At 36.9% G+C, this 27,859-nt stretch overlaps 2 protein-coding genes across 2 annotated transcripts in view; one reads left to right on the top strand and one right to left on the bottom strand.

Annotated features, from left to right (window-relative positions):
• Nucleotides 1–1,396: 1,396 nt before the first annotated feature.
• Nucleotides 1,397–17,821, top strand: LOC142354769 (transportin-3-like). Its single transcript, XM_075407153.1, has 12 exons — nt 1,397–1,628; nt 1,696–1,948; nt 2,027–2,336; nt 2,487–2,637; nt 4,545–4,915; nt 5,386–5,621; nt 7,726–7,889; nt 8,196–8,708; nt 9,059–9,138; nt 11,602–11,748; nt 16,747–17,060; nt 17,478–17,821. Exons 1-12 carry the CDS (start codon nt 1,421–1,423, stop codon nt 17,716–17,718), a joined length of 2,988 nt encoding a protein of 995 aa, XP_075263268.1. The 5' UTR covers nt 1,397–1,420; the 3' UTR covers nt 17,719–17,821.
• An 8,268-nt stretch (nt 17,822–26,089) lies between these two features.
• The window catches only part of LOC142354143 (carboxylic ester hydrolase-like), a 21,010-nt gene continuing 19,240 nt past the window's right edge, over nt 26,090–27,859 (bottom strand). The window contains exon 5 of the mRNA XM_075406409.1: nt 26,090–26,168. Within this exon, the coding sequence (XP_075262524.1) occupies nt 26,090–26,168 (79 nt within the window). The remainder of the gene's footprint in view (nt 26,169–27,859) is intronic.

Genomic DNA, 27,859 nt, shown 5'->3' with positions numbered 1-27,859 from the left:
TCTATAGTAAATACGACGATGAGACGGTTGATAAACTCACACTCTTGTATCTGGACTTCGCCACAGCTTTCGACAAAGTTTCCTATCATATCTTTATAGAGAAATTTCAAAAAATTTGAAGTAGTTGGTAAATTGTTGACACTTCTGCATTCATACCTTGAAGACAGGCAACAGTACGTAAAGATAAATGATGATAGCTCCGATTACCTGGATGTCACGAATGATGTGCCCAAAGGATCCATCCTCGGACCCCTCTTGTTCCTGATTTTCATTAATGATCTTCCTAACATGAAACCTGAAATAGAAAACTACGGTTTTGCTGATGATTCTGAAATGATCGCACAGAGCCAAACGGAATTGAAAGCCGGAACAACCCACATCGAATTGTGGTGCAAGGAAAACCAAATCGAGCTCAATGCCTCACAATGCAAGCTACTGAATCGAAAAGGTCTGCTTTCAGCAAGTCTAAAAAAACTGACCTGAAGGAAGCCCCAGTACAGCGAGACCCATGGCTCCACACCTCAAATCTCAGCTGGACAGAAATTTGTGAAATCCGGATCCAAAAAGTAACTGGTGAGTTTTTGCAGATAAAGCGTAACATATCAGACAAAAGCAGCATCTCAACAAAGCTACACGCCTACGCAGGATATGTTGTCACAATCTTAACGTAGTGCTCGCAAGCGTGGTATGTCAGCAAGAGAAACCTATCTGAAAACCGAATCACTTCAGATAAAAGCGCAAAAGCTTAGACTTGCAAAAGCAGATGAAAGCTTCTTCCATCGAACAAAGCACCATTACAACATTGTCTCCCCCGTATACAGAAACTACGGCGAAGTACTCAACAAGCAAACAATCACCAACATCTACTGGGAATACTTCACAAAAAGTTTTAATCAACTGTACAATTGTACCGGGAGCATAATGTGCAAATGTGGAACATGTAACAACTGGAAAAAGATAAACTTAAATAGACTGATAAACACTGGGATTGACACCCCAGGGACAATAGCCCGAAGCTTGTACTACTACTACTACTACTATAGCAAGAGAAGTTCAGTTAGCACAATATAATAGTTGAGAGGTAATCAGTTCAGGGATCTTAGTCGTTCGCAATAAATAAGGTTCGGTAGGATCCATTTCGAAACTTTTTCTTGAGATTTTTCTAAGAGTCGCATGTCGGATTTTGAAGGCATATAACAATTAGATCTATATATTAAGATTGGAATAAGCGTACTATTATAAAGATTCAGTTTTGCAGTAACCGTCAGGAGTTATGATGTGTTTCTTTTAATTTGATGGAAGAATTTATTAGCTTTACGAGTCAGCAATTCTACATGTTCCTTCCAAGTGAGGCTGTCGCTCATAGTGATTCCAAGGATATATAACAATTAGTTAAAAATTTGACATTACTTCAGGTTGCATGATGTCGACTAGCGAAATACTGAGGCTTGTAGACCTGTTATACGGCCAATCTGGCGATAAAACAGCCAAAGCTGAAGCGGACAAAAAATTACAAATTTTTCAAGCTACTCCAGCGTCGTGGAAGATTTCCCTTGAAATTTTGTCCAATGCAAATTCGGCAGAGGCTTACTATTTCGCAGCAAATACTTTAAGAACTAAAGTTCAAAGTAAGTATTTTTTAGTTCAGTGAGGCCTGTTTAATAAAGAAGGAGAATCTATCAAGGTCCGTTTTAGACAACTTTAAGGAGCTGGCGGAAAATTTATGGCAGACAATACGGGACACAATTCTAGAAGTGCTTTTTGGACCAACCGTTTTCACAAAATCAGCATACAGTCAACTATCAGTTGCTGTTGCTCACCTGGCGCTGCAATCAGAAGATTGGCACAATTGTTTACTTCATCTCAAAAATTGCGTCAACGATTCCTCTACTGTCCGGAAAGCCTTAGTGGTCGTACAAATCTTGCAGTATATACCAGAGGACATAGAGTAAGTTCATTAGCCTACCTTATTTCAGACATTATTATAGTTTTGTTTTCGAAACGTAAATGGCTCTCGTTTTAACAGCAGCAAAAGGCTACAATTGGGGGAAAATCGGAGGAATATCTTGAAGTGCGAGTTCAGTCAGGATGCTCCACAATGCATTGACCTATTCACCTCGTTAATAAAAATACAGACATCGGAACGTGAAGAGATTTTGCTGCGAGTATTCAAATGCCTCACCAGTTGGCTCAGAGCAGACTTAATTCACACGAGTTGCATTGACAGAGAGGCGATTTGTGAAATGGCTTTTCACCTTTTGAAGGACAATTCGACTGAAGCTGAGCTCCACGAAGTTCTGACCGATTTTGTTTGCTCGACGGTGCAAGCTTGCTTTGTAAGTCAAGTAAACTTACCATCGCCCCATATGCGTTCAATTGAATGTTTCTGGTTTATAGAGGCATTTTTTTTTACTTTGTCATTGAATTAATTGAGGTACGCCGGCTTCAGTTATTCAGATTAATGATCCAAGATTGTTTGTTTCTAGAGTCAGGCCACCTCAGAGCAGTTTCTGTCCAAAGTGTACGAGGGTGTACTTCAATTAAGAGAACCGTACATCATGTCAGTGGCACACGAAGATTCTGACAAGTCTCAGAACTACGTTGCAATCTTTGCTTCTACAGCTGAAGTGTTTATGGGTGAGTGTTTTGGCATTTCCAGCCACCTGCGGGAGATAACAATAATGGGGGGGGTAGTTTGAAATTTTCAAGTTAGTAAATTTTTTGCTTTTTACCTCAACCTGCTCTCGGTAGAACCAGCAAATTCGGTATTCAATATCTTGCAAAATTTATATCAAAAGGTATTGATTTGATGTAACTCTGTATTATTCTCAACTTAATATGTTTAATAGCCTCCTCAGCCGGCTTTTATAGCGCTCCTATTTTTACGATTCAAAGAATTTGAACTGTATTGGGGCGCTGTCTTTTTTGAGATCTATTCACATTTTCATGATTTTTGAAGTCAAATTGGAGTAGTGATTTTGGTCACGCCGTAACAGGAAGTGGAGCTAAAAACCGAGTGGTTTTGCTGCGTGAATTTTTTCGCTCTAATTTTAAAGTAGAGAGAAAACGTTGTTTGAACAGAAATTCGCTTTCTCGCTAGTGGTTTTTTGTTCACATGCGACAATGTCATTTTGATTTTCTGTTTTTTCGATTTTTGTAACGAATTTTTCTCTAAACTGTTTTCCCAATCTAATTCATAGTTCATTCTAGGCCTAGTTTTTCGTTTGAACGAAATTCCATTTCTCGCTGGCGGTTTTTAAATTTTTTTGATCTGAATTTTTTTAGAAATGGTTTTTCACAATTCACTCATAGTCCGTTTTTGGCCTGGTTTTTTGTTTTGTCAATGGAAATTCTTTGAATTGTACGTCAGGAGTTGTACTATGTTTTATACTTCGTCGAATAAAAATTTTTCGCTTTGCCTTAGTTCACAGCTTGTTCAAGATCTTGCGCGAAATCTTTTTGAGTTCTCTAGGCTAGTTTCACTCTTCTCTCATTCTGCGTAAAGTGTTTTTAGACAGCAGTTGCTCAGCAAAGCCATTCAAAATGATTAGACCCCTATTTCGCTGTTGAAGAAAATCAACAATAAAATTAGGCTCGATCACTAATTTTGAAAGTTGATCAAGCAAGAAGTCATTATTTCATACTTTTTCAAACGTCCCACTTTTTTGATTTCACATTTCATATCACACTAGACTTTGAACTTAATCAGTTTTTCGCTCATTTTTCACATGTGTCTCGAAGAGTTCAGCCTTACAAAATGGTATAAAAATGAGCAATCAACTGAGCAAACTTCTTGGAAAAAATTGTTGGAAGCCTTGAGGCATGTTTCTTGGAAAATTTTGTTGGAAGACCAATTTTTTCTCATGAGACAAAGCATACACTTTTCAAAGATAATTAAAGGGTATAATTGAAAACAGGAAATAATTACAAAATATACTTTTGTAAGGTCTATAATTGAGTCAATATAAAAAAAATATTTTTTAATAAGTTGCTCATTTTTCTAAGAACCATAAGAGTGACAACGACAGAGCCGGCTGACGACCTCTGCGATCTATTCGCTCCTACAATAATATCAAGGAATTCAGAATTAAATTTTTGTTTGGGATGAACGATTATTCAATTGTTGGATTGATTCGCTACACGAGAATTGCAATGTTACTATAAATTCTTATTGAATTCTTTTTGAACAGCAAAATTGGGTTGTAAATAAGTTAATAGTTCTGGGAAGCCTTGGGCAATTCGAGCTCAACCTCGGGCGATACCATCTCCAATGCTTATTAGTATTGATACTAGCCCTTGTGTGGTCTCGATACGAAACAGGAGTATATTCAGCTCAAAAATGATATCAAAATAGTTCGCACTTTAAATTTGATTGTTTAAAAATCATTTTTTACTAGTTTAATCTTCTTTCAATCCCAATCATGCTTTTGGGAATCAATGGCGGCTATTTTGCAGGGTATATTTAAAGTTGTATGTCGATAAGATGTCTTCATATGTGCGAATTTCACATTTTTAAAAATTCTTGTAACTTCACTTGTTTGCAGATTCGATCCAACTTCTGACAAACACCGGAGTTGGCAGCAAAGTGCTTCTGGACATTCTTTTGGATTGTTGTGGTCACTATGACTTCGAAATAGCACTACACACTTTCAACTTCTGGTTCTCATTTGCGGATTCAATTTCAAGACAACAGAGCAACGAAGCTCAAGTCGCTCAATTCGCACCCTATTTCGAACGACTGATTGTTTCGCTTTTCCGTTTGTGTCAACTGGAACCTGATAGAAGCGATTTACTGAGCCTCAAAGACGATTTTTTTGAATTCAGAAACCTAGCACGTGACTTGATCATGGAAGCTGTTCAAATTGTACATCCGATGAAGATTATTGCAATGTCGAAAAATGTCTTGGATACACAAGTAAGCATCAGATTTTCGAGTAAAAGTTTAAGATGTGGTTATTGTGGTGATACAATTGGTTAAAAATCTGCAAGCCTGTTCGCATTTTTTCAATCAAATGTTTTTGTATTATAGGAAGCTCTGTATTACATATGAGGCACATGCATGCTATTTAATGGCCCGTAGCCCACATTAATCTGGTGTCTTCCCTGGCCAAATGTGTCATTGGATGCACTGATCAATAATCTTGGCCTAAAAGTCCTTCCTAAGTTCTCCTTCACAAGATGAAACACTTAGTGTCGCTTTCGTAATCTTCGTTGCGAGAAGATAAGTTCGCCAAAAGCAGATCGAATAAAAACAACATCCAGCATTTGTTAGGGTGTCTGTACTACGATCAAATTGAGCGAGGCTGACCTCTGACTTGATGTGACTACCTGTAAACTGACCTACTCTCAAGACCTGGACGTTTGAATCTTGTCTTCCTTTTTAAGACATCGTGGGAGAGCCAAGAAGCGGCCATCTTTGTCCTCAACGCAGTGGCAAAGTTCATTCATCGGGATGAGAATGAGGTGACCCCACTGCTGTTTGAAAGAATCCTTGCCCTGGGACAACAGCAAGCGCACGTTTGTCTGGATTATGCAGTGTTGCAATTTCTGGGAGAACTTGGTGTCTGGGTGAGCAATCATCCCAATTTCCTCGAAGGAATCATCCAGTTTTTGGCTACCAGGTTGGTTTAAAAATATCCAATCAACTACTTTATTACTCTTGTAAGATCAAAGGTAATTAGTTGCTACCGACAGAAGTTTGAAACAATTATTGTAAACGTTTGTCTTTTTTAATGCAAAATTTTTGATTGACCGTTTTGACTTTTCGAGTGACTCTCACGCGCCTGACTTTGTGGGGTCTAAATTGTTTCTCATCCACTTTTTTAAGCAGCTGAACTCAATTGGTGACATTTTATTACTTGAAAAGTGTGTGAAAATTGGGGCCATTTTTTCACTTTAAACAATAGTTGTTAATTGCTCTTGAACGAAGTTCATAGCAAATATTGTAAACGTGTGTCTTTTTTATGCAAAATTTTTGCTTGACATATTTGACTTTTTGAGTGACTCTTACGCCCTTGAGTTTTTGCGTTTCGCGTGACCTAAAATTCTCTCTCAATCACAATTTCAAGCAGCTGAACTCAATTGGCGGCAATTTAATACTAAAAGTCAATTGAAAATTGCGCCGAAACTGGTGCCATTTTTTACTTTTAATCTTAATGGTGGTATATGTTAACCTCTAATGTGGTTATTTGAAGCCCACTGTTGAACTTCTTAGTCTCATTTAGGCTCCCTCTAACACCCGCACCCCCCCCTAAAGCAGGCTGCAATTCATTAGAGCTCCCACTAGTCGTTCCAGAGCAATTCTTCCAACGTTTAGACGGTTATGTTATAATAACCTGAAATGCCGTCATTTGAAGTTTCTTTGTGGACTTCTTAGTGGCCACTTGAAGTATCACCGACTGAAAAGACTGCAATGGGTTAGAGCTCCCACTAGTCGTTCGCGAGCTATTCTTCTGGCGTTAGTCGGTTATGCTTATTGTTTCAAACGAAGCTCAAAGGAATGTTATGGTTGCGTCGAGATTATCAATTTAAGTTCTTTCCGAGTGAATTGTTTACTCAAAGCTCTCATTTAGACGTGTAGTAAGATGCGTTGCGTGCAAGTTAATAGTTTTTTTACAGAATATCAAAATCAAATTTTTGGCTAATGTACACCTGTGATTTCAAATCAGTGGACACATTCCGCAGAGAGGTGACAGAAACCTGGAGCTTAGTATAATACTGGAGCGAAATTGTTTAATTGCTCTCAAACGAACTTTGTAGCAATTATATTAGTCCTGACGGTCTTTTTAGGCGATTTTTTGCTTGACCGATTTTTGTCTGACCCATTTGACTTTTCGTCCTCAAAAACGGGATAAACAGGTAGCGCCCAGCGGGCATTAAGTGCTCTTAGAGCCTTTCAGCTCTGTTTCAGCTCAAACTGTTTTGGAGACTTATACTTATTGTGTGAAGTACGGTTCTTAGAGGTTGACCCCCCATCAGACCCCTCTCGTTTCACCCCAATGCCCACCCTGCACATCATTCAGGCCGGAAGGGCCCCGTGCAGCCAAAACCACCCTCCCGCCCACCCCACCCCCTTCTTCAGCCCCCGCTGTGCTCACCTCACGCCACTTCAATTAAGCTAAAGCTAGCTTATGCAGTGGCTAGCTACTGACGACGCCAACCTCTCGTCGGTTGTTTTGCTACCTTGATCAAGTACCTGAAAATCAAGATAGAAATGGTCCAATTGATTTTCCTCTTTTAAGTCTAATCAAAATAAAGATATGAACAGAACTCCATCAAAATTGTTTCAATTTTTAATAGCCGCAGCCATCTCATACGGCTAATAAGGCTCCTTAGTTTTTTTTAGTACCGAACAAAATTCTAGAACCAATTCCGGGGTGGGGGGGGGGGGGGTTGTCATTAATTGCTCTCGAATGAAGTTTGTATCAATTATATTAGTCATTCTGGTCTTTTTCGTGATTTTTTGTACTACTGGCTTTTTGTCTGATAATTTCTTTTCGTCTGACTCTTTGAATTTTTGTCCTCAAAATCGGCATAAACAGATAAGCATTTAGTAACAAGATAAACAGAAAAAGCCCGCAGGCCATTAAGTCAATTTTTTTGGAGCTTAACTGTTGTTTGTCTACAAATCACCGAAGCTGCCCCAGGCGACCACCTCATTCCAACCCCCTAAACCTCCATTTTACTTGAAATGTAGTTTTGGTTCCGCAAAACGTTCACATTTAGGCTGAGTTGCCGAGAGCTCAACGACTGTGCCTCAAATGCTCTGTTGAACATGTGCACTGCGAATGCACAACAGCTTGCTCCCCATTTTGATGCACTATGCGAGCTGTTGAAGTACTTTGACCTTCAGAAACAGAAATCATCTGAGGACTTGATCCATGGATTGGGTAAGTTTACGAGTGAATTTCAGCAGTATGGGTTTTGAGAATAATGGGAAATTTAAATTTTAGTCACAAAAATAGAAAAAAGTTGATAGGGTGAGCATATTGTGAATGCGAAACTTGCAATGGTTTATTTTGAAACTTACAAGATAGAGAATTAGTCGTTCTAGAACTTAATTTAATTAAGGTGACTTTTTAAAGGTGAGATCTGGGCTTTATTATACGAATAAGGAGCGATGTTTTAATCATTACAATTAGTGCTATTAAAATCATGCTATCGACCACCATCTAATGTGCGGGATCTTGTTTTAGCCGCTATTTTGAACCACAAACCGAATGCGGAGTTGAAATCAGGATTCGAAAAGCTGGTCAAATACTGCGTTGAAAGTGCCGCAAATTCAGCCGCAGCCCAAAATCAACAAAGTCCCTCCAAGCCACCAGATGTACTACTGACACCAGAAACAGAAAAATCAGCTTCAGAAAGCTCAAATGCGAACAATCCGCTGAGACCTTATGTTCCAGTTATGGACAGACTTTCGATTCTATTGCAACATGTGAGACCAAGAGAGGAAATTCCTTACGTAACTGGAGAAGAAAACATTGAACACCCATGCAAACAAGTTATTGGGCAAATTTTGCCCCTGATTTTGGGCATTTTGCATCAATATAAGCTGTCCGAGAAGATTTCCGAGAAGGGTTGCCGGACATTGCGTTACGCCATCCGATGTCTGGGACTGCATTTTGACACTCTATTGGCCGACTTGGTGCAGAATATGGTGGATTTGTACGCACAGAATGGATTCTCGTGTTACCTTTATCTAGGAGGTTAGAACTCATGTCCTTTCTTTGGTGAAAGGTTTAGATTCGTTAATTGCTCTTAAAAGTAGTTTGAAGCAACTATATCAATCATGCTGGTCTTATGGTATTACATATTTTTTGCCTGAATTTTTTTGTTCTTCTGACCCTTTTAATTTTTCGTCTACGGTGAAAGCTTTTCGTATACGGTCTTAATTACGGCAAAGGATGTTAACGTCAAACTGAAATGTAAAAAGATTTTGCACATAATAGTTGAAATTACAATTAGCTTTTACATGCGCTATCTGGTTGATTGATATCTGGTTAAAATCCGAAAATATTTTGAAAGTTATCTGACTGGTAAATGGATTTTTTTTCAGGCGTAGTGGTTGATGAGTTCGGGACAACGTCACAATACCACCAGGGTCTGTCAGCTCTCTTTGACCAGTTCTCAGTTAAGGTGAGAAAGGCTTTCATGCTAAATTTATCTGAAGTAAATATGCACCTAACTGTTCATTTTTAATAGCCGCCCTCATCTTCTCAGCCGGCTATTATAGCGCTCCTATTTTTACAATCCAAGAATTGGATTGTATTGGTGCTCTGTCTTTTTTTTTATTTTTGTAAGATGTTTTCACACCTTTTTTCGTGACTTTGAGCTTTCAAAACGGGATAAACAGGTAACGCTCAGCGGGCATCAAGTTTCATTAGAAGCCCGTAGCCGCGTTTAGTAGTCCTTCAAGTACTTAGAGTGGTGAAGCTACTGGGAAGGCCGTTATTCAAGGTTAAAAGGTCATTTTTAGAAGTTTTTGAGCCCAAAATAATGCCATTTTTCGCTTTTTTCGTCATTTTTTGGATTTTTTGTTGGATCAGCCTACAATTGAGGTTTGTAAAAGTCGATAAAGGGTTTTTGCAAGACGAAATTCCTTTTTATGGCCATTTTACGAGCTATATGTTTTGCTACTCTAAACATAAACATGGTAATTTATACCAATTTTTACCATTTTTTTCAAGTTTTTTGAAAATTTTTGGCGTTTTTGAGTTGTTTCAGCCGTTGGAGTCAAGAAACCTATTGTGGGGCCAAATAATAGGTCATTATAATGTTTCTAGTGGTAAAGAAATGATTTGCAACATTTTTTCTTCACAAATTTTAACAATTTTTTTGATAAAGATTGCAGTTTTTTTTCAAAGTTTTTAACATTTATTGTCATTACTCAAGTTTTCTAGCCCCAGTGGCAAAACACCTCATCTAGGGTTTGCTAATAAATTAGTTTATTGAAAATTTTTTATTGGCCTTGGAATGGTTTTATTGGTTTATTGAAAATATTCTAATATCACAAATTCTGCCAATTTTTTTTTACTAAACTTATTTTTTTATAATTTTAAAAATTTTTTGTGATTTTTCAGGCTTATCTAACCTAGACTGTGAGTGAATCTCCTCTAAATGTTGATAATAAGTTACTTCATAGTTGTTGGTGGTATGGGGAATGTGTTTCCAGATTTTAATTTTACAAATTCTATCGATTTTCAAATTGCAATTTTTTCAATTTCTGAAATTTTATTATTTTTCCTCAGTGGCCAGGGAACCTTCTTTAGGGTTTGCTAGTATGTTACTGCATAATTTCTAGTAGCATTAAAATAGTTTTCAGTTTTTTAATATTGCAATTGTAGGCAACTTATTTAATAGAGCTTTCATTTTAAAATTTTTGATTGTTTAATTTTTTTTTAATTTCTTGCCATTTTCTGAGTTTAGCGATCTGTACTGGCCAACGAAACATTAAATAATGCCGACTTGTTACAAGACAGAACTCCAGAAGACAATAAAATATGGTTTCGAACATTTTTCCAGCCATATTTCAGTAAATTTTTCGCTTTTCATTTTTCAATATTTTGAATCATTTGTTATATTTCTCAAGTTTAATTACCTTTTGTGGCAAATTGATTTGTTTCAAGGCTTTTGCGTGAGTTAATGAGTATATTGATTTGTGTCATATATATGGTCTTCAGGTTAAAAGCTTCAAAAGGTTTGGCAATATTTATTTTTTTTAGTTCGTTTCATTCTTTTACTTTCTCAACTTTTGAAATTGTCGTTTTGGCTGGAATTGTTCAATTGATCTGCTGGTCAAATATATTGGGTCTTTTTTTGCATTTGATTCCTTGGATTGTAATTCAGGACTTGTCCTGCTATGTTTTTTTTTTACTTCGTCGAATAAAAAAATGTTTCGCTTTACCTCATTTTGCCGCCTTTTCAACTTTTTGCGTGAAATCTTTTTGACTTCTCTAGGCTAGTTTCTCTCTTCTCTCATTCTGCTAAAAGTGATTTTGAACATCAGTTGCTCAGCAAAGCAATTCAAAATGAACAGTCAGTATAAAAAATAAGAAATAGAAACGGGATAAACCCATAAAGCCCAATTTTAGATGCCCGCTATTTGAACGTCGGTCCTATAAGTATTAGTTACCTCTCTCTAATGCTGATTGTTATTGATAGTAGCCCCTGTAGCCTCTCTCTAAGAAACAGAAGTATGTTCAACTACGAAATGCCATCAAAATAAATCGGACTTAAAAAAATGTTTTTGTACGAAAATCTTTTTTTTTCAATATCTTCTGTTATTTCAATCCCAGTCATGCTTATTGGAATCAACGGCGGCTATTTTCCGGCAATCTGACGGGTATGTTTTATGCCAAGTCGCTGCTCTGAACATCGGCAGTTCCTCGATTTGACAACGGAATAATTCCCACTGAAATCTTCGAATTTTTAAAACAAAAAAAGAAGAGCAAGCCTAGTCAATTTGGCATAAAAGATACATGCGCATCTAGTGTGAAAAGCGGATTATAAAAAATATTATAGAAAGATTATTTATAAAATATTTTAGCAAATCAGATTAAATCAATAAAGAAGTTATTTTTGTTTTTTAATGTTCTGCAGGCACTCAATCAGTTCAGCGAAGAGGATGGCTTCCGCAACCACCCCGACACAGTCGACGATTTCTACCGACTCTCAATAAGAATCACACAGAAATGCCCTCTCGTGTTGCTGCAATCGGACAAATTTGCGCCAGTGTTCGATGCTGCAGTTAGTAGCTACTGCTCGTCTCTTCATAAAACAAGTTGAAACACAAAAAACTGGCCGTTAGCGGTTGATTAATTGCTCTCAAACGAAGTTTAGCAATTATGTTAGTCTGTGGTCTTTTTAATAGCCGCACAGCGATAGCTGGGGCTATTATTGGCCTTCTCTTGGTTTTTTTACGACTCGAAGAGGAGTATTGGTTTTAACCGGAAGTACTATTCAGTCAGACGCTGTTTTGACCTAAAAGTGAAAGTGATTAAAATTGTCGTGTGAACTAATTTTTTCTGAGCGAGAGAAGGTTTTTGATCATGCGCCGCGTTTAGTGAATGACTTTTTGACTTTGAAAAGTAGTTTTTGACTGAATGGCACATATAGATAACCGTTTTTAGCCGTTTTTTCGTGTAAGTGGCCAAGTTTTTTTGCTTGTAATCTGATTTTTTTGGAAATAATTTTTATTCGATGCTATATTGAAATGTCAACCTCGGAAATTGATACCACAGTGTTTTGCAGAGCCTGAAGATGCGTTTCAAGTTCAAAATTGGCACATAATTCTTAACTGTAGTGATTTTCTGATTCTTAACTTTGAGCATTCTTTTTTTGAAAAGATTTAACTTAGTTTCCAAGATTATTATCTGCCGTTTGCTTTCACAATTTTTGAGATTAGAATCATGAATTAATTATTTGAGGGCAATTGATAGCCATATCAGCTTTTTTAGCCTATCAATATTTTGACCATGTTAATGATTTCGGACTTTTTAACTTTACCAAACGTTTTCAATAATATAAAAATTTGCTGCGTTTTGTTTCTCTTGGTGACAGTGGTTCAAGTAACCAAATTTTAGATCAGACCTGGGGAGGTAATGAGTTAATGGTTTAATACAAATGGTAATGGCTTCCGCTGCATTTACGGTTTTGTTTGTGAAGTTCTGACGCTTCGAGTCGCTTCCGGAGTTTTTAATTCCGGAGTCGCTTCCGGCTATGTTTTTTATTTCGTCGTCATGATTTTTGTTACGACCATATGGCGTCACAGCCACTTTTTGTTCATTCGTTCATGCAATTCCAACTGAATTGCATGTGTGACATAATTTTTCGCTCTTAGTGGAGCGAGTTTTTTTTCATGCGCGTGATTAAATTTTTGGTCACACTTGACTTACCTCACTCTCAAAATGACTTCCTCACTTTGAAATTGACTTTTATTTACTTTAATTCAAAGAGATGAGGTCAAATAGGTGTGTGTGACTCTAAATGAAGGTTATTTGAGATCAGCTAATAGAGGCAGCAATAACTTATACAGATTTTCAATCAAAATATAACAGATCAGCCTTCAATGAAAAGACGATTTTTTTTGGTCTGTCTTTCTTTAATGTTTTTTAGACTGCCGATCTACAAATCTATTGCGGCTATTTTCTGGCAATCTGCCAGCTATGTTTAATATCCGCACAGCGATAGCTGGGGCTATTATTGGCCTTCTCTTTGTTTTTTATTTATTTCTTCGTCATGATTTTTGTTACGACCATATGACGTCACAGCCACTTTTTGTTCATTCGTTCATGCAATTTCAACTGAATTGCATGTGTGACGTCATTTTTCGCTCTTAGTGGAGCGAGTTTTTTGTTCATGCGCGTGATTAAATTTTTGGTCACACTTGACTTACCTCACTCTCAAAAATGACTTCCTCACTTTGAAATTGACTTTTATTTACTTTAATTCAAAAAGATAAAGTCAAATGGTTGTGTGTCACTCTAAATGAAGGTTATTTGAGATCAGCTAATAGAGGCAGCAATAACTTATACAGATTTTTAATCAAAATATAACAGATCAGCCTTCAATGAAAAGACGAATTTTTTTGGTCTGTCTTTTTCACTGTTTTTTGTAGACTGCCGATCGACGAATCTATTACGGCTAATATCTGGCAACCTGCCAGCTATGTTTATGTGATTTTCCGCTTGACTGATTTTTCTTCTGACCCTTTTAACGTTTCGTCCTCAAAAATGGGATAAACAAGTAGCGTTGGAGGGCATTAAGTGACTGAGCGTTGCAATCCGAACTAACCACCCAACCCCCCTTCTCGCAATACTCCCCCTCGCATCCCCATCGTCCACCCTCCTTTACCTGACAATTTGGACCCCCTCGCGTCCAGCCACTCCCAACCCTACCCCCTTCCAAAAAATAAAGCGTTCTCCGGCTCACTCCGCTCACCCCCCCCCCCCCCCCCCCTAATGCATGCTTCCCTTTGCTCGCTGGTCGCTTGAGAGCAATTATTCGCACGACATTAGTCGGTTATGTTTCTTTTTCTTTTCCCAAGTGGTTGTTTTTGTGATCAACCTAATGCTTATTTCGACATTTATGTATTATGTTAGGCCGATTAGTGCAGCAGCAATACTAATTTATGTTTGAATTCAATTCCTGCGTCTTAAACAGAAGCTGAAAAGGGAATTTTGTTCCTTGACGTCTAATTAATAGCCGCACTCATCTTCTCAGCCGGCTATTATTGCGCTCCTATTTTTTTACAATTCAAAGAATTTGAATTGAATTGGGGCGCTGTCTTTTTTACGACTCGAAGAGGAGTATTGGAGAAGCCCTTTTTTTTAATCAATTTTATTGGAGTGATTTTTGAAGCGGGAAATGAAACGCGTGAAAAAATTTGGAGTGATATTGGCGCTGAACAAAAGTGAAGAGCGGAGCGAAAAGAGAGTGGTTTTTGTTCATACCGCTGTTTTTGAGAGAGCGAGAAATTGATGTGTGAAAAAATTTTCTCTAAGCGAGCGAAATTTTTCTGTTCACGTGCGGCATTTTAAAGCAGTTTTTTCATTTATTTTGGTTAACAGGTTTGGTTATGATTTTGTTAATAGCCGCCCTCATCTTCTCAGCCGGCTATTATAGCTCTCCTATTTTTTTTTTACTTCGTCGAATAAAAGAATGTTTCGCTTTACCTCATTTTGCCGCTTTTTCAACATTTTGCGTGATATCTTTTGACTTCTCTAGGCTAGTTTCTCTCTTCTCTCATTCTGCTAAAAGTGATTTTGAACGTCAGTTGCTCAGCAAAGCAATTCAAAATGAACAACTTCAGTATAAAAAATTGAAGTCAGAAATAGAAACGTGATAAACCCATAAAGCCCAATTTTAGATGCCCGCTATTTGAACGTCGTTCCTATAAGTCTTAGTTACCATCTCTAACGCTTATTGGTATTGATAGTAGCCCCTGTAGTCTCTCTCTAAGAAACAGAAGTACGTTATGTTCAACTACGAAATGCCATCAAAATAAATTGGACTTAAAAAATGTTTTTGTGCAAAATCCTTTTTTTTTTCAATATCTTCTATTCTTTCAATACCAATCATGCCTATTGGAGTCAACGGCGGCTATTTTCCGGAAATCTGCCGGTTTTGTTTTTAATTTTAGGCTGGTTTCAGTTGTGGTTAGAAGGTTTCTGGAAATTAATATGAATTTTATGATAAGTCGGAGGTTTTTAATGTATTTTGCTGATTTTCGGGCTAATGTTTGCGTTTTTTTGACGATTATTTTGTTTTACTGGCTCAAATAGGTATTGAAGAAACCCCTTCTACTTGAGAAATTTTATGATAGCAATTGGTTACAGTTTTGTGGGTAAGAATCATTTTTTTAATGTGAAATATGACAAAAAAATGGCGAAACTTGGAACTATTTTTCTTAATTTTTTGCAGTTTTTCGTTTTTTTCCTGTTTTTAGCTAAGGTTCTTTGCCTATTATGACTTGCCTTTTGTTTTTGCGAATATCTGGATACCCGATTGGCTGAAGGGAATTTTTCTTTGGATATATATGTTTTTGAAATATTAAAAAATTTAGTAACTTTTTCCAGTTTTTCAGTGAAAGTTGTTTTAAGAGCTTCTTTTTCCATAATTTTAGCCTAAAGTATTTTTTTTCAAAATTTACATATGTGGTTTCTGTAAGTACTAGTTGTTTTGATGAAGTTATTTTGGCAAAGATAGTTTTTTGGGATCTCAATTTATAACAAAAATTGATCAGATTTTTTATCATATTTTAACGGATTTGATTTTATTGTTTTTAGTTTTTTGTTTCATTACTTTGTTTCAAGATAATCATAAATTAGTGAAGGCACGTTTTGTTTGATGAGTAGTTGGATGGCGTTTAAATGGATTTTCACTTCGAGTCGTTTCCAGAATTCTTCCGGCTATGGTTTTTTTTAAGATCTGTTCACACATTTTCATGATTTTTGAAGTCAAATTGGAGTAGTGACTTTGGTCACGCCGAAAGAGGAAGTGGAGCGAAAAAGCGAGTGGTTTTGCGGTGTGAAATTTTTTAGCTCTAAATTCAAAGTAGAGTGAGAACACGGTGTTTGAACAAAAATTCGCTTTCTCGCTAGTGGTTTTTTAATGACATGCGGCAATTTCACTTTGATTTTTTCCTGTTTTTTCAATTTTTTGGATTGGATTTTAGGCTCTCTTCTCTCATTCTACTAAAAGTGAATCTGAACATCAGTTGCTCAGCAAATCAATTCAAAATGAACAGAGTCAGAATAAAAAAATGAAGTCAGAAATAGAAACGGGATAAACCCATAAAGCCCAATTTTAGATGCCCGCTATTTGAACGTCGTTCCTATAAGTCTTAGTTACCATCTCTTATTCTTATTGGTATTGATAGTAGCCCCTGTAGCCTCTCGCTAAGAAACAGAAGTATGTTCAACTACGAAATGCCATCAAAATAAATCGGAGTTTAAAAATGTTTTCGTACAAAAATCTTTTTTTTTTTTCGATATCTTTTCTTTCAATCCCAATAATTCTTATTGGAATCAACGGTGGCTATTTTCCGGCAATCTGCGGGGTATGTTTTTAGTCTGCGACTTATTTTTTATACTATATTTGCTATCCTATTCATTTTTGGGTTTATCTTACCAATATAGAATGTTTAAGGGGTGATATTTGCTATTGTCTGTGTAATTATGAGGCGCTTTCCGTCAGTTTTCGAAGATATGCGATATTCCCATGGTTCTTGAAATTTTATTATAGATCTGTGCTCTCCATCTGGACCATAAAGAGGGTTTGATCTCAGTTGTGGAATTCATTGATACTCTGTTCACAACTGCTGCCAGACAACAAAACAATGATTTTAATGGAATTGAGTCGAGCAATGCTCCAAATGAGAATGAAATCACCCAGCAGTTACCACCCACAATGAATAACAGAGCTGCAGCAGTGGCACAGGGAGGGGGTGATGTGATTGAAACCGGAACCCAAAGTGAAATGCGCAGACGAATGGCCGATTTGTTGACTTCACATGGAAATAAGCTGATCACCCAAGCCCTTGCCGCAGCTTTGTTCAGGTCAGCAAATATTACACTCCGACCGGGTCTTTTGCAGTCATTTTGAAAAAAAAATGGAAAATGTTACTTATGATCACCCATATCCGAAGTTGAAAATAAAACTGCATGAAAAATTCAAGAAACACATTAGGGAAAAACTCTGGGAAATCTTAGAGCTGGTTTTTCTTGCGTAGCTCAAAATTTTATTACAGTTCGTATTAAACATGCTTCGAAAAATTTTTGAGGAATAAAAAGCATGCTTTTAATATAGCGTATGGCTACTAAAACAGAAAAATGCATTAAAGTTCTCGCGATTTTTTACAATTTTGAATGTAGTTTTTGAATAGATTGAATTTATTTTGGTAGCTGAGTAGCATTTACAGCAGGCAGTTTATACAAACTTATGTCGAGCGGGGTAAAACGGTCGAAATGTTTCAGTTTGCCCCGATATTTGATCCCAGACGTCAGCCTGGTGTTTCAAACAGTCTCCCAATTTGACCACAATTCATACTGTTTACTTCTGGCACACGCTTTCGAAGTCCTGGCTCAGAGGGAGGAAACGAAAGTGAAAAACATCTCAGACCAACAATTGAGGCACGTGTACAATTGTATAGTCCAAGACTCAAATTACAGAGCTGTTAGTCGCTCTCTCAAACAATTGGTCAAGTTCTATAGATGATGTATTGTATTGAACAAATAATGGTGATGTCGAATATTATTCCTGTATCGTAGATTTGAATTGGATAGCAATCAAATTGACCATTTTGGTTAAGCTTTTGTAACTGCCTTTTTATTGAGAAACGTAGATTCGATACCCTTTAACAGTATCTTTTAGATAACGGTTTCTGCTGATGAGATCTTATTTGACATGTCGCTTGCAAACCGATATTGGTTTTTGTTTTTGCAGGTGTTCAGCAACAAGTTTTCGGGGCTTTAGTTTTTGATTTCTCAAGTGATCTTGTGGAATTATTTAACAAGCTTGAGAGTTAGAAGAAATATCTAGTATGGACTATGTCGAAAACAAAATAAACAGCGATAGAAGCTATAAATTTTGGTTGTGGTCAAACAGGCCGATAGGCAAGCAAGCCGAATTTTGATAAAGGCCGAGTAAGCCGAAATGTTTTCAGTAAGCGGTAATATAATTTGTCCCTGGCGGGTCGGTGAGCAAGCGTCGCGTCGTCACAATAACTGGCCCGCCATTTTCGGAGCGAATGGGGGGCATTACCATGGACAGTGCTCCGCTAGGGCTCGCATTCGATAGAGCTCTAGAGAATGACCTCATTAATAGCCACACAGCGATAGTTGCGGCTATTATTGGCCTTCTCTTGGTTTCTTATTTCGTCTAGATTTTTTGCTACAAAGATATGACGTCACAACCAATTCAAATCTGCTTTTTGTTCATTCGCTCATGCAATTTCAACTGAATTGCGTTCGTGACGTCATTTTTCTTGGTGGAGCGAGTTTTCGTTCATTTGCGTGATGAAGTTTTTGGTCACACGTGACTTACCTCACTCTCAAAAATGAATTCCTCACTCTAAAGTTGACTTTTTGTTACTTCAATTCAAAGAGATGTCAATTGAGTGTGTGTCACTCTAATTGAAGTTTATTTGAGAGCTGCGAATAGAAGTCAGCTGCGTGTAAACTTTGATACTGAATTGATAAATTTTGTCTACTCTCTTCTGAACACTAAAAATTACTGAACGACAAGCCGTACTCAAAACTAAATATACGGAGTGTAGAACTTTTTTTTTGTTTTTTTTCCAAGCTACGGTATATTGCTACTGGGTATTCTAGTTATCAGTGTATGGGTGCTGTCTCTATCCAACTTCTGGTGTCACCGTTACGATCTTCCGACACAGTTTCGTGTTTTTTTTGATAACTTAATCGCAATTTTTCTTGAACGTCAATTTATCTGAATTTGGGTATTCTATACACATAAATTGGGCTGTATTCCATCTCGTCATTGGGTGAGACCAAACAATTTACATCACATAATCTTTAATTCTATTTCAGGTATAATTTTTCCCCCAGTTTGTTTTAAAAAGAATGATGCTGTAATTTTATTATTCAACTAAAAGCAATACAAGATCATGTTCTCAAAACGCCCCTGAAAATTGTAACAAAGAGGAACTAATTGCGAAACTTCTAGAAACCAGTGAAAAAATAAATGAGAAGATAAATAGTATCATAAAATCTTTAGAAAACAATTTGGCACAGTACAAATTGCAGAAACAGACAGTTACTTTCCAGAAAGAGACAATAAATCGTCTGGAGAAAGATGTTGAATACTTCAAAGAACAGACATCCAAAGTCATTGATAATTTGCTAGAAAAGCAGGATAATTCGCGTTTACTAAAAAATATTGAAACGCCAGATCAAAAATATCCGAAAGTGATACCGCGCTTTGCAAACCAGCTTTTAATATCAGATAGCACAAACCGCAAAATCAATCAACAAGACATCTCGCAGCAAACGGCAATACATTCATATTCTTCAGCAACAATTAAAGATATCGGAAATGTTTTTGAAACATTTTCTCCTGGGGCTAAGACGGAAACTTTAGTACTACACGTTGGACATAATTCAATTGATAAAGGTTTATCTGGGCAAGATGCTGCAATGCAAATGAAAGATACAGTTGATAAGTGCATGAAAAAGTTGAAACCACACCATTTAGCTGTCTGCAAAATTTCGCCTGTCAAGGATGGCCGTTATTTTCGAAATAGTAATAATGAGGCAATTACAAAGTTTATTGATCAACTTGAAATGATATGTCTGGAACTGGATGGTCTTTATCCGTGGTAAAAAGTTGAATGTCTTGACAATGCTCTGACAGATAATGATATTTCTTATGACGGGGTTCACCCAAACATGAATAGAATCAAAAACCTTGTGAAAAATATTCGTCACTCTAATGTCTTGAACAATCTACCTGCAACACAGAATGTGATTCAACCTCAAAAAATTCCAAGTTATCGCAATATTGCTTGAGTTGTATAATGTGAAAGATAAGAGAATTTGTTTTTTAATATTAAGAGTACTTTTTTTGATTTTTGCACAAAAATCACTTATAGTCAGTAGGAGCAGTTTAACTCAAGCAAAACAATCGTTATACAATATTGTGTACATATTGATGATCAGCTGAATTGAAAAAAATTTGCCCCACAAAGTTGTTCGTTTTCTTCGCAATTTTGTTTTGAAAAAAACATTACTCCTTTTTGGCGATGTTGGAAAAAATCCTGGACCCTTTCGTACATCGAACTTGTCGACTTTTGATAAAGTGCTAGATCCATCCCAAAAGTGTTTGAACTTTTTTCTCATAAATGCGCGTAGCATTCAAAATAAGTATGAAGACCTTTCGAATTTGCTTGAACAACTAGATTCGCAAACTATACTTATAGTAACCGAAGCATGGATTTGCGAGCAACAGGACACTAATTTCAATATTATTAATGAACATCTTTTCTTACAAAAAGCTCGATCAAAATAAACGGGAGTCCAGCGAGTTGGGGGTGTTGGAGTTTGGATTCCCAGACACTTCAATGCTAAACGTAAGAAAGAGTTTGAGATAGCTAATGCAAATTTTTTTGAATCAATGTGGCTCGAAATTAATGATTCTCTGAAAGATAAATGTTTGGTGAATATTTCCTACAATCCGAGTAAAAATCTTTCCGATTTTTTCTTGAACGAGTTGAGTGCTGAAATATCCAATGCGTATTCCTTAACAGACAATCTTCGTCTATTTGGTGACTACAACAATGACCAGTTCAATAAAAAAGAGAAAGAAATACTTGATAACTTTACATCTGGTCTGGCACTTAATCCAACAAATGTGGACACTGCCACTCGCATCAGCAAAACTAATCAATCCCTTATCGATCACTGCTTCATGACAAAAAATCAAATTGTAGAATGGATAGTTTGTTTGCCGGCCATTGAGGTTGACCACAATGTCATATTTTATCAGAGTAATTTGGAAATGATAGGGAGGAACGAAAATACGTATTTCTTTAGAAGGAACATGAAATTTTTCTCGGGGGAGAAATTCAACAGGGACTTCGCTTTTGCGGATGGGCGACCTATGTATCAAGAGGAAAATTGTGATGAAATGTTAACAAAATGCAATCAAATTTTTCAAAGTATACTTGATCAACTTGCACCTATTCAGATCTGTGATTCTTCAATAAAAAAAGTGATAAACCATGGATATCAAAGGAACTCAAAAAACTAATAGCAGTAAAACATCATTTGTACAATCAAAACAAATTCTCTCAAAACTACGATGTTTTCGACGAGTTCAAAAAATGCTGTAACCTAGTGAACCGAAAACTACGAGATGCACATCACAAATACTCTGTTAATTTTTTTAAGCAATATCAAACACCGAAGCAGTAATGGAGTTTCATAAAAAAAAATTAGGAAACCGCAAACAAGGTAATAATGTGTCTGAAATTGAAATAGACGGAGCCAAGACCTTTTACAAGAAAGCAATCTGCAATGCATTTAATAAATCTTTTATGGAAATGGGCAAATATTCTGGAAATTTCTCAATATCTATAAGTTGGAACACTGCTCTGAAAAGTTCAATTTTAGAGTATTGACTTTAAAAGAAATCAACAAAACCATTGATAGTTTAGAAAACAGTAAATCACCGGGTCCAGAATTTGTCCATACATGGGTTTTAAAGGCGGCGAAGTACGCAATTGGTACTCATCTGCAATTTATTTTCAATGAATGTATCCAAAACAGTGTCTTTCCAACTGTTCTAAAACATACATATGTCACTCCAATTCACAAAAAAGGATCAACAACACAATTGTGCAACTATCGACCAATTGCCGTCACACCAACTTTTGCTAAGTTTTTTGAGAAGCTTCTCTTTTTCCAAATGATGGATCACATTAATAAAAACAATCTATTGAATGAAGAGCAATTTGGGTTCCCAAACAAAAAATCTTCAACAGATGCATTATTGTTTTTCACTGAGACAGTAAAATAAAACCATGAAAATGGGCAAAACACTGCAGCAATTTTCTTAGACCTTGCAAAAGCATTCAATTCAATTTCGCAGAAAATATTTCTTAAAAAAGCAGCGTGCTTCAACTTCTCTGAGCCTGCAGTTTTTGTATTGAGATCTTTCCTCGAAGAAAGACCACAATGCGTCAAAATAGGCACCGAGGTCTCAGAACACATTTTCGTTAATCACGGAGTACCGCAAGGCACATCATTAGGACCCCTAATTTTTCTTTTATACGATAACGATTTTTCAGAAAAAATCAAAGGTGACTTTGAGCTTGTTCAATTTGCAGACGATACTTGTATTTTATGTCGATATGAACCAGGAGAAACAATTGCAACAAAAATTGAAAATATTTTACTGAAGACGGACAGTTACTTGAAGGAAAATAAACTCACTTTGAATGCTGATAAAACAGAGCTACTTTATTTTTCTACCAGGGACGAATTAGAAACAAAAGTTACTTTTAACGGAAATTTAATAAAATCTGCCGAGAGTTGTTATCTAGGAATGCACCTTGACTCAAAATTAGACTTTTGAAGCACGTCTAATTGTAGTTTTTAAAAAAATGGTGGCCGCCATTCGCTCACTATATCTAGTAAGAAACCATATACCTTTGGAAGTAAGGTTGCAAGTTTTCAAATCTTTAGTCCTGTCTCATTTGTCATTCAGTGGAGTTTATTTATAAACATTGTCAGCAAAGAATATACAGCGTATAAATCGACAGATTAATTGGGGCATAAAAGTGTGTTATATGCGTCGTAAATCTGGTCATTGTCATGATATCCTTCTCAAATCGCATGACCTACCAGCTGAATTTTTTATTTCAAAGTTTAGTATAATGAAACTCCACACAGACCTGAATCAGAGGATAGTATCAGAAACAATTAAATATTGTGCAAACCGCCTACATTTAAAACAGAACAAACGGACAAAACAGCTGATAATAAGAAAGCAAATGTATACTAAGCAGAATAAAAGATCTTTGATTTTGAAGAGCATACAAAAATGGAATAAGTTACCCTCTAGCGTAAGAGCAACGGAGAACAAAATTCTTTTCAACAGAAGTATAACAGAGTTTTTGCAACGTCAGAATGAAAATTTTCCAGTAGATAGACAGTTAGGATCATTCGTGTCTTATTTTTTTATATAGTAGAACGAACAGCTTATTGGGTAACATCAACTAATAACCAGAAGTTTGATGTATAATTTTGATTACTTCAATAAATATTCGGGATTATTCTGACGGCATGTAAACTTTAACCTTTCGGTTATATTAGTAATTTACATTTGGAAAAAAACTATTAGAAGCAGAAACAAATTTAACTGATTCGTAATCAAAATGTAACACCTGAAAGTTTAATAAGAATTTTTTGGTCTGTTTTTTTTTACTTTGGTCTTTTTCTCTTACTATCTTTTTCAGACAGCATAGCTATGAAGCTATTGCAGCTAATTTCTGCCAGCTCTGTTTTTCTTTTTGGTACAGTGGAATAAAAATCGCAAAGACTTTCCTCTATCTTGATTGTAAGAGTTAACAAGTTTGCATAGCTTTTACTAATCTTCGGCTTGCTTTTAGTCGGCTTACTAATACTCCGGCTTTTTTTCCGTTCACCTCAACGTTTATCGTATTGACGGTAACCATAGCAATTTGTAAACAAATTGTAGGACGCCAGTAGAGCGCAACCCAACCGCACACTAAATAATCAAACAACGCCAACTAATTAATTCACCCTTTTTATCTTTCGTACTTTAATTTTAACCAATAAGATTAAATGGCCGATAATTTTTTGCATTCGGCTGTGATTCTTATATTTTCTTTTTTGGGTCTCCGCCCGTTCGGTTCTAAATTCTATAGAACCATCCAATAAAATTTGTTTGACTGTTTTAGTTTGTTTTTCACTCGAGATAAACTGTCATTAAAATTTCACAGAAACGTTAAGGCGTTTGATTAACCACATTGTAAAATTTAGTTACACAAATTGTGGAGTTTAATTGCACGCATTGTGTAGGTCGGGGACATGGATTCCGTTTTTGAATGTAAAGGAAGTGAGCAAAATTTATAAAATCAATTTTTAGGAACTCAGGCTACGAAGGCTGTACCCTGAGTTCCGTGTTGTGCAAAAATCAAGTCAAGCGCTTGAAAACTTGAATCAAGTCCTTGAACAAGTTGAAAACGGTTAACCGCAAACATGTAATCATAAAAAAACTGTAAAAAAACCTTTACGGATTATAAACCTTTGACAAGAGAACTTGTTCCCGTATATTTAGAAGAAGTAATTGGTTAGCTCTCTTCGAACAGAACCTTCTTTTACGGCCCTAAATGCCGGACTTGAGTCTCCCCACATTTCTACATTCTGTGCTGGGCATAAGACAAAGGCGTCACCCGACAATTGTCACAGCAAGGATGTGAGGCCCACAGACTGCGACACACACAACACAGAACAGAAAAGACTAAAGACAAAGGCCCTAAAGACAAAGACAATTTTTGGAGCCAAATTTACAGACGTTACCCAGAGGGACATTTTTTTGGGGGGAGGGGGGTTGACAGATGTTACCCATATAGGAATTTTTCTACCACGGTTTTAGAAACCACCGTCGCGGATCGCCCGAGGTTTCAGACGCCACCCCAAGAAGTCCTGTTCCCCGGTGAAATTAATCTAAAAATCTAAAATATTTTTACAGGTCAAAAAAGAGAAAAAGGCAAAACCTGAAATTTCTCTTATTTTGTCTGCATTTTAATAGCATTTTTAGACAAAGTTTCTTTGAATTATAATTGTCGAAATTAGTTTAATGCAAGGAAAACTTCTTAGTGCAAGAAATTGGTCATAAAAACGAAAATTCACTGGAAAAACTTTTTTGAAAACAGAGTTTCAAAAAACTTTTTCAAAAATTCTGGCCTGAAATTCCCATAGATTTACTTTTAATAGTTCAAACCAATTACAAGTTTAATAACCACTATTATAAAGACAATTACATCCAGCTCAAAATACGGTAACGAATGCCTCAAAAAAGTTTATCAGACCATTCGGAGTCTTCAGGAAGGCGGCTTCCGCCTCACAAAATTGGTTCTTTTGAACCCGATATTCTGGAAAACATACCAACACAGAACATTGAAGAAAACATTGGCGATGTCAGAGTCCTTGGACAGAAAAGGAATCTGAAAAATGACACCTTCATCATGAAACGGCTAACATATTTTCCAACAGACGCAATTGAGTATACTCAGAGGAAAATTTTTAACATTGTATGCTTGTTATTTGACCCTCTTGGCTTTTTGCCACCCTTGCCGATCCGTTTCAAAATCCTTCTCCGAAAAATTGGGAAACTTTGTAAGAAAAGGGATGAACCACTACCCGTACAAAAAGCAGAAGACTTTAGAAAGTACTAGATTCATTCTTCGAAATGACTGAAGTACATCTTATCAGAACACTAACAAGTCTTCAATACTCTGAAAGCAGTGCAGAATTAGGCGTAGTCGATGATGCCTCAACAGCTGCAATTCAGACGCAGTGTATCTGCGAAAAACACACAAACTTTCAGAGGTAACAGAAACTTGTTTCTTTATTGCAAAACGTGAAGTTGCTCCAATAAAGCAAACAAGCGTACCCGAACTTGAATTTGAAGCTGCAGTAATTAGAGTTAGGCTACATTCTACAATGGTGAAAAAATCCTATTTTGTAATTGACAAAACTTTGTTCTGTATTGATAGTCAGGTGATCTATCAGAGCCAATCAATATCCAGACTGTACATTCGAAAACAGCTGTTATAGCAGCAACAGTACATCCGGCTTCAATTATCCCAGAGCCAATCATAGACCCAGCACGTTTTCTGTCTTAGACGAAAAAGCTACTCACTTATTCACTAACTGTAACTCACTGTTGAGAGCAAAGGAACTTCGTGACAACAAACAACAGTACACGACTGATGACATTGATCTATATCGGATGCAATTGAACAAAAGTTTTAAAGAGAACGCATTTGACTCGACAGTCTCCTTATTAAAAAGGGTCCTAAATCCCCACCCTAAAAAATCTATGGCCATTGAACCCAATCCTGGACCAAAACGGTATACTCCGTTCCAGTGGAAGACTTCAATTTGATCCCCATACACCTGAAATAGAAAAATTTCCAAGTATTCCGCATGCGAAAGACACGATCACACGCTTGTACTTAGAACATGCTCATAGCGCATGCTTTTATCAGGGAACAGAACCCGTTAAAGCGTTTGTTCAGCATTGATACCACGTATTTGACTTGCAAAAGTGTCTGATTAGCATAAAATTTTGCTGTTTTCGATGCAGAAGATTTAATGCAGAGAACATACAACCGATCATGGTTCCTCTTCCCGCTTTCCGTTTCCCCTTAGCGGCATCACATTTCCCGTTTTCCAAAATTTTTGTCGACTACTTTAGACCATTTTCCATAGAGGACACAAAAGGGAACCTTGAGAAACATTATGGTTTGATCATTACGTGCTTGATCACGAGAGCAGTCCACATTGAAAGCTGCCTAGATCTCAACACCGGTACTTTCCAAAATCCGTTTCGATGTTTCACTAGTAGACGATGTCAACCAGAAGTGCTGTACAGTGATAATTGAAAACCTTCATTGCAGCGTCAAAAGAGCTCGAGAAAAGTGTAAAGAGCTTCGACAACGACAAAATTTACAATGCTCTTGCAGCTGCAAACACGACTTAGAAATTCAACCCGCCATATGGCCCCCACTGTGGCGGTGTTTGGGAGCGCTTGATACAGACAGCGCAAAAAAAACGCTGCTAATCATTCTAGGCTCAAAAACTGACACTTGACCTATTCCAAACAATACTAGTAGAGAGCGAAGTGAAACAATACCTCTCTCAAATGTCGCTGATTTTCCCGACAACGAGATGCCTCTCAGACCTAACCACTTCCTGATCTGTCGTCCTTTCAACACTCTGCCACCAGGAAAAATTGACAGCCAGATTCCAGCCTGTATCATGACATGGAGAAATGTGCTACAGATGATGAACCACTTCTGGAAGTGACTTGTCAAAGAATACCTGCCGACACCACTCAAGAGAATCAAATAGAATGAGAACAACCAATCGCCAAAGTTGATGACGTTGTCTGAATCCTGAAAGAAATGACTCCTCGTGGAATTTGTGTTCTTGGGCGTGTGTTGGAGGTGTACCCTGGATTAGATGGACAACACCGTCTGGTGAAGGTAAAAACGGCTTACGGTACGTTCGTTTGCCTCGTTTCCGCACTCGCACACGTTTCGGCTGATTATTTCTTTTTTTATATTTTTTTACTTAACCATTTCTAGGCAACTTGGGTTACCCTCTCTTCGACGACCTCTTCAAGTGTTGCCGGCCCCTGTGCATTACCCTCTCTTCGACGACCTTTTCAAGTGTTGCTGGCCCCTGTGCATTACCCTGTCTTCGACGACCTCTCCAAGTGTTGCTGACCCCTTGTTCTTCTCGGAGCTTGTTGTGTAACAATCAAGTCAAGCGCATGGAAACTTGACTCAAGTCCTTGAACAAGTTGAAAACGGTTACACGCAATTATATAATCATAGAAAAAAACTAAAAAAACGTTTACTGAATATAAACTTTTGACTAGAGAACTTGTTCACATATATATATATATATATATATATAATATATATATATATAGAAAATTGCGCAATTGAACGTAACCGAATTTCACTAAATCAGCCAATGTCAACTCAAGTCTAACTTTGCGTTGTAATGCCTTTTCCTTTTCTACATATAGCTGAGAACGAAGACGAACCGAATGAATCCCTTATTTTGGAATGAATCCC

Source organism: Convolutriloba macropyga, chromosome 15 (assembly GCF_964194025.1).
Source record: "Convolutriloba macropyga chromosome 15, txConMacr16.3, whole genome shotgun sequence".
Classification (NCBI taxonomy): Eukaryota; Metazoa; Xenacoelomorpha; order Acoela; family Convolutidae; genus Convolutriloba; species Convolutriloba macropyga.
The sequence above is the reverse complement of the archived record's forward strand: the minus strand, read 5'-3'. Positions and strand labels throughout refer to the sequence as shown.

Coding starts and splice junctions, on each gene's coding strand:
- LOC142354769 (XM_075407153.1), top strand. CDS start 1,421: ATGATGTCGACTAGCGAAATACTGAGGCTTGTAGACCTGTTATACGGC. Junction 2,638..4,544: donor TACAGCTGAAGTGTTTATGG/GTGAGTGTTTTG, acceptor ACTTGTTTGCAG/ATTCGATCCAACTTCTGACA. Junction 8,709..9,058: donor GTGTTACCTTTATCTAGGAG/GTTAGAACTCAT, acceptor ATTTTTTTTCAG/GCGTAGTGGTTGATGAGTTC.